The sequence below is a fragment of the Aptenodytes forsteri genome, unplaced genomic scaffold (genome assembly GCF_000699145.1).
Source record: "Aptenodytes forsteri isolate BGI_AS27 unplaced genomic scaffold, ASM69914v1 Scaffold167, whole genome shotgun sequence".
Lineage (NCBI taxonomy): Eukaryota > Metazoa > Chordata > Aves > Sphenisciformes > Spheniscidae > Aptenodytes > Aptenodytes forsteri.
In genome coordinates, this window is record NW_008795926.1 from 1059924 (window position 1) to 1066737 (window position 6814).

The 6814-nt window shown below is 36.6% G+C and overlaps 1 protein-coding gene across 1 annotated transcript; it reads left to right on the forward strand.

Moving 5' to 3' along the window:
• Positions 1–629: 629 nt before the first annotated feature.
• On the forward strand, positions 630–6247 carry TMED7 (transmembrane p24 trafficking protein 7). The gene is made up of 3 exons (XM_009285047.1): positions 630–656; positions 1001–1246; positions 3678–6247. The coding sequence occupies exons 1-3, from the start codon at positions 630–632 to the stop codon at positions 3912–3914; spliced, it is 510 nt and encodes a 169-aa protein (XP_009283322.1). The 3' UTR covers positions 3915–6247.
• Positions 6248–6814: the final 567 nt, after the last annotated feature.

Here is a 6814-nt window from a genome sequence, read left to right on the forward strand (position 1 = left end):
TTAATGACTTGATACCTAAATAAACTGATGTGAGTTTAAATAATACTATGTGAACTGAAGTGCAGATACGCAGATACTAAAATATTTCAGTGATTTCCGCACACATATAAAAGGGACAGGCCTTCAGATATAAGTCTTTTCCTCCTTCAGCATGCTTTATCTTAAAAGCAAAAAGTTTGGAGAAAGGATTAAGTGTAAAACTACTAGCCTTAAGAGTCGTCAGAACACCCAAGTTACAAATACCTAAGCTACCGAATAGTCTTTCTGTAGGGGTGGGATAGCTAGTCTGCAGAGCAATATGCTGTAGACCAACAATAATCAAAGCCTGAAAAAACCCTTGAGACAATCGTGAAGTTTTGAGTCACTTGTAGGCATTATCTGGATCTGCTGGTTTTGGGAAGAAATGCTGTGACTAACTGCGCAGGAGGGAGGCAGCAGACCCTCCAGAACATTGCTCTGTTCACAAGCACATGTGAAGACAGCCAGGTTGAAATACCTGTTCTACTGGTAGAATGCCATTCCTGCAGCCTAAAGCAGCTTGAGCTAATAGGGTAGTTACACTCTTCTGGCCGAACAGAAAGGAGCCATCTTACTGCATGTTAGCAATCTCCTCCAGCTGAACCAATTCCATGGAGGACTTGTGGACACAGCAAGTGGTTGATTTGTTACAGTAGTGTCTTTGCTGCCCTGTCAAGTTTCACCTATTGTAGCCTTTGCTGTTGTACAATTATTTATAACAAAGTAACTAAAATTGCTCTCGTAAATGGTTTGAAAATATAGTTGACATTACATATCCTGAACCTAAAGTATTTTGAATGTCTTCTGTAAGAAAGTAATTTTGCAGACTTGCTTTGAAAGATTTTCAAATTAATGCATTATATTTTAAAATATTTGTTAAAGCAAAAATTTTTGCAGTGCCACTTGACAAATCGTACTTCTTAGAAGAAATGTATAAATGTCGGTTTTGTTAAAAAGACTATTTCTTGTTTTTTGTTTTCAGGTGATCACTGGAGGTCATTATGATGTTGACTGTCGGTTGGAAGATCCTGATGGCATTGTATTGTACAAAGAGAGGAAGAAACAATATGATAGCTTCACATTTACTGCATCCAGAAACGGAACATACAAATTCTGCTTCAGCAACGAATTCTCTACTTTCACCCACAAAACTGTGTACTTTGATTTCCAGGTTGGAGAAGATCCACCACTGTTTCCTAGTGAGAACAGAGTAACTGCACTTACCCAGGTAAAATGCTGTTGTGTTTGCCAGCAGCTGTTAGGTGGAAGCGATGTTTTTTCAAGTTCAGCTGCATTAGATATCTGTACCGCTTTTGAAAATCAATGGATTGGAGCTTTTAAAATAATCTGAGTTACTACAAATAAGCTTTCTTTTTGAAGGTAGGATTTATAGAACACAGAGCAGAGCTGAGAAGGAATCACCAAGTGCTTAAGAGAAAATTAGGGTGGTAACTTAAACCTTAAACTCTAAGCCACTATTTCCTTTTTTTGTTTGGGTTTTTTTTGTTGTTGGGGCTTTTTTTCGCTTACAGGAACTCCCTTTTAATGCCATGGTTCTGTGCCTCTTGAAGTATGGATTTCACAAACTGTAAATATCGGTGGATCAGGGTTTTCAAAATTTCCAAACCTTGGTGAAACTTTGAGAATTGTTTTCACATTTAAAATGGCAGAGTCTTTTTGGGGGGAGGACTTAAGTTGACCTCTCATGTAACTGCCATTTTTAAAATGGAGAAGAAAATTCCAGCGAAATGAACAAAATCAGGCATATTTAGCTGGCTTCTAGATATTTGTGCTTTATAATCACTACAAAGTGTCAGAGCATTATTGTTATATTCTCAGGATCTTACAGTTTTGTACCACCTCTACCCAATCTAAATCCGTCAAAACTTCCCTTGGAACACCTGCTTCATGAAGTTCCACTAATGGTCTTACATTATAACCATCACCAAACCTCACTTTAAACAACCATTAAAGAATGCTGGGCATGGTTGCTATTTTGCTAGTCTGGACTCAGTGGTATAAATACCACTTCTCAAATACCAATCTCACTTGAATTTACCACACATAAGTCTGCAGTAGCTGAGATCAGTAATGAGTAGATGACTTGCTGTGAGTTCAACTACAGCTCTTACCTCTTTCTTCTTGTCACTCTTCTGCTTTATTTAGTATTCTGATTCTTGATCCTGTATCTTTCCATCTCTTCCTTACTTCAGTCTTCATTCTGTTCACTCTGTGTTCTGTTACATCTGTTTTTTCTTTTGCTATCTTGGCATCAGCAGAGGGATTTTGAGAATGCGGAACATGGGGTTCCTGGATCTAGCATCTCTGCAGCCCCTTGCAGCCTGTGGGAGAAGATATATAAAAAAGTAGTTTATCACTGGTTTGTAGCATATGCAATGCAAATAAGGTATTTGGGAAAGGGAAAGTTAATTTTCAGAGTACAACACATCTTTGGTAAGAATGTTCTTGTTGCAGTTTTCTTGAGGCTTGCAGCATGACCAAATTTGGGCAGCCTTTCACAGGGACAGTAAAAGGTAAATCCCTAAAACCAGAGTGACTTTGTATTTAAATCCCTTGTGCAGACTAGGAGAGCTCTGTAATTTATCAGTGAGACCAATGGCAGAACTTAGTTTGGAAAACCTCTTCCTGAGTTTTGTTGAGAATATCTTAGTGTTGTTCAGACATCTGTCTTCAAAGTCATCAACTTGAAAAGATGGTTAGACACAGACATAAGTAACTGAGAGTGGTCCTATCAGGTTGTTAAACGTTTCCTTTTATGATATGTTGTGCTGTTTGATCTTCAGGAAATACTGATTTTAAGCCATAAAACAGAAAAACAAACTGTGACTAGAAATTAAGTGTTTTGAAGATCTATTGATTAATCTCTTGGTGATGAAAACACAGTGAGGGGTACTGACTTCTGCTTCCAGGAGAGAAACTGAAAGTGGAAGAAGTTTATGTGAAAAATGATCTAGGGCTTGGAAAACTGGTAATACTTTTTTAATGAAAAATGACAAGTTGGGCAATTTGTTAAGTATTTGTTATATGATTATGTTATGGAGCATTCAGGAACACTGAAAGGTAACAGAATTGTCCTTTCTCTAACCACTTTTTGTGTACATGACTAAGAGAAGGGTCTCTTGCCAAAAGAACATGTTGAGTTCAGTAATGTCGATTTTTAGGATGTTGTACAGCTTGAGAATTATGCAATGAAGAATGTCATACTTGTGAAACACAGAAGCATTTAATATATACTATGTGTATCTTAATATTATAAGTAACTTTTCCTGGTATGTGTGGAATTAACAACTGGGAGATCACTGACATTTCAAAAAGTGTTTCTCATGTTCATTTTGAACCCAAATATACATGAATTTAAGAATTGTTTAGTCGTTCTCAGAGGCCATTGCTTTTTATTAGATCTACAGTTTTACACGCTTCTGTATTTAATAGCCTGTCACCTTCCTGTGTATAGAGTTTGATCAATGCAAGTTAAATTTTACTGCATTTAAAGTATTTCAGTCTGACAATGGACTGAGTTAATCCTTAGCTTGCAAAGTTACATGGATCCTAATTTGAAATATCAAACCACAAAACTTTGGAGAAAAAGCACTAGAAGGGTTCTTAACTCAGTGGTGTGTATTTGTTTGCTTCTCTAGATGGAGTCTGCGTGTGTTTCAATTCATGAAGCTTTGAAGTCTGTCATCGATTATCAGACGCACTTCCGCTTGAGGGAAGCGCAGGGCCGCAGCAGAGCAGAGGATTTAAACACGAGGGTGGCCTACTGGTCAATAGGGGAAGCTATCATTCTTCTTGTCGTTAGTATCGGGCAGGTGTTTCTCCTCAAAAGCTTCTTCTCAGATAAAAGAACCACAACAACCCGTGTTGGATCATAACTGGTAGTAGTAATGCTTCAGGTCATTGTCTGCTACTCATCTGTAAAAATTACTGTTCTCCAGTTAATTGCAGGTACAGAGGATCTGAATATATGCAACATTCAAATGTGTCTACCCCTCTTCCCTTGAAAAATCACAAAACAAACCCGAAAAGTTATGAAAGGGACACGATTTGAAATATTTTAAAATTACTTTGGAACTTAATTTTTTTCTGATTCCTGTATCAAATATCTGGCAGTGACCAGCCTCTCTTCATTTCTACTGATTTTAATCCAAACCGAGTTTGATTTTTACCAGTAAGATTAGCCATCTGCAGTATAACACTTTAAAAGAACCCAACAGTCTAGTGTCTGATTATGAGAGCCAATATATATGAAAATCTGATTTGATTTTAATTTTCAGGCTGAATGTATTGGATTATAAAAAGGCAAATGTGATGAACTGTAGTGCACTGTTTTGATTTGCTGTTAAAAAAAAATCCAATGATACCCCTTGCTTATTTGTGCAAATTCTCCATCAGCCTGGTTAAGTCTCCACCTTCAAAACTTGCTAAATTGTATACTTGAGTATGTTTGCTTCTACGTAGTTCTTCTACGTTGAAATAAATGCATTTCTTCTTTTACAGTGTTTGTTTCACTGAAAAAATTGTAAGCTGAGAATACTCAGGAGATCCACTTTCTGTATTCAAAAATCCAAATCTCCCAAGTTTATTTAAAAAACATGCAATAAATAGGGAATCTTGTAACTTTGTCACTGAAACTGTACAGTTTCTGTGCTTATTTATGCTGCTACTGCTTTTTGGATTTAAGACCAGAAGTAGCTTGGCTTGTTAAGCAGCACAGCACCAGCACTGGACGAGGTTATATTATGTGTTAGGCACATACAAAGCTTTTTACTAAATTGTTTTCCTATTAAGAGGCCAATTTAATATTGATACTGCATTGCACGAGTGCTGTAAATTTTACTTTCCTGTGTGTGGTGCACTGACACTTGATGGCCTTGTGCATCTAGTTGCCACTCTTTTTAGCTGGTGGTCAGGAAATGTTTTAAATATTTCAGGTTATCTTTTTGGTAGAGCTATAGTTACATTGTTTCCACTGCTCATGTCTTTAGTAGCTTACGTACTGTAAAGTCTTGTTTTATTTGGATGTGGAAGGTAGTAAATGTATGTACCTACAAGTAGCTTGAATTGAGCTGGTCATCATAAGGCTAAACTTCAAATGGCTCTGGAGGAATAAGTAGGCTGACCAACTCCTAAGGGCACGCAAACTAAACTAAGGTGAAAAAATTTGTCATATATTACTGGCTAATTCAAAAGATGCTTCTTAAACAAGTTCTCAGCAAGCAGAGAAAGAATGCTAAACCCTTATTATTTGCCTGTATTATTTCTAGCAAAAATTTGAAATTATATGTACAGGTGACACTTGAGCAGTCTGAAGAATTGTTCTAAGATGACTTGATTTTAAAATCTTGTGATGGCTGGAAAAAATAAACAAAAGTGCACCTACTCTGTGTTGTGAACTGAATGACTGCTCCTTTGGAAACTGAAAAAAAACCTCAAACAGCTCAAAAATTATTTAAAAGGTCACGGGGGTATTAAAAAGCTTAGTGTATGTAAAATGCAGGATTATATGTAATGTTTTTCTATCCTATACTGAATTTTAAATACTGCAGTCCCATTTTGGGATGCAAGCTTCCCAGAAATAGTTAGACACAAAGATCAGAAAACAAAAAAAACTAGTGCTTTCTTCTTATGATACAAGTCTATGCCTGCACACAACATTCTTGATTGTACTTACATGCTTTATTCTTGTGTTTCAGCAACTGATGCTCAGAACTTTTTGTGCTGCATTGCACACAATAATGAAGCAAGTGGTACACTTTGGGTGCAAGTGTCGGATGAAAACGTAATTTAATTTTGATAGTGTCCACTATTATCTTTTGGACTTTGAATATCACTTGTGTAGCTTTAATCACAGCAAAAGGATTTGTTTTAAAGACTGAAACATGTTGGGTTTTTTTCCACTGAGTTGTTCCATGTGCTGTCAAAATTGGCAAGCAATGGGATAAAACAGGTAACGGTTGGCCATCACGTACATGTCTGTTTATTCTTTCATAATGTTTGAATGTGTGAAGTGGGACTGTTCAGCTCAATATTACTCCCACTGCAGAGGTTTAGTGGACTTGACTTTTGCATTGAAGTTAGGTATCCGAACCAATCCTCTGGTATCCTGCTGCATAATATGCAGCAATAGCTTAAAAATGCCTTTTATTTTTGTGTTATTAAAAACGTGGCACAAATACACATGTTTAAACATAGCTGTATATAGTTTTTAAAATAAGTGATTGAATAGGATATAATAAAACACATGCTAACACGCAGTGGGTGAAGAAATGCATTGTGACTTTTGGTTAAAGCTGCATCTTTTTAATATATGAAAAGAATAGTTTGGTTAATGGTGTGATACACAAGTAAACACCCTGCGTTAAAGGGGATATAACTGTGTTTTTAATTGATAAAGGCCCTGGGTTTCAGCTATTCCTTGGATGTTTTATGTTTACAGAACTTCTTTTCATGTCCTGAAATGTCAGTTCTTGTTTTAGTTTGGGGAGGGGGGGAAATGTTTAGTTTGAATAAGACAAAAAGCAGACCCTGTGAATATTGTATGGGAAAATAAAAATTAATATATGAATGTGGTCTGATTGTTTTGTTTGCATGTGGGAGTGGGGAGCATTATTCTTCAAAAAAGCTTTGAATAACGATTTGAGTAGTCAGCTTGTATTTTAACACATTATAGTTAACCGACCACCTGACACTTGATCATTACTTCTATTGCTGTACATCAAGAAGTGTACCAGTTCCCTGCTGTTCATAATTAGCTGTGCTTTCAGGTCACTGG

What these genes read in the sequence shown, in the direction of transcription:
- TMED7 (XM_009285047.1), top strand. Translation starts at nt 630, where the DNA reads ATGGAGGACTTGTGGACACAGCAAGTG. An exon ending in ACTTGTGGACACAGCAAGTG is followed by an intron (nt 657 to 1,000) that starts GTTGATTTGTTA and finishes TTTTGTTTTCAG; the next exon opens with GTGATCACTGGAGGTCATTA. An exon ending in GAGTAACTGCACTTACCCAG is followed by an intron (nt 1,247 to 3,677) that starts GTAAAATGCTGT and finishes TTGCTTCTCTAG; the next exon opens with ATGGAGTCTGCGTGTGTTTC.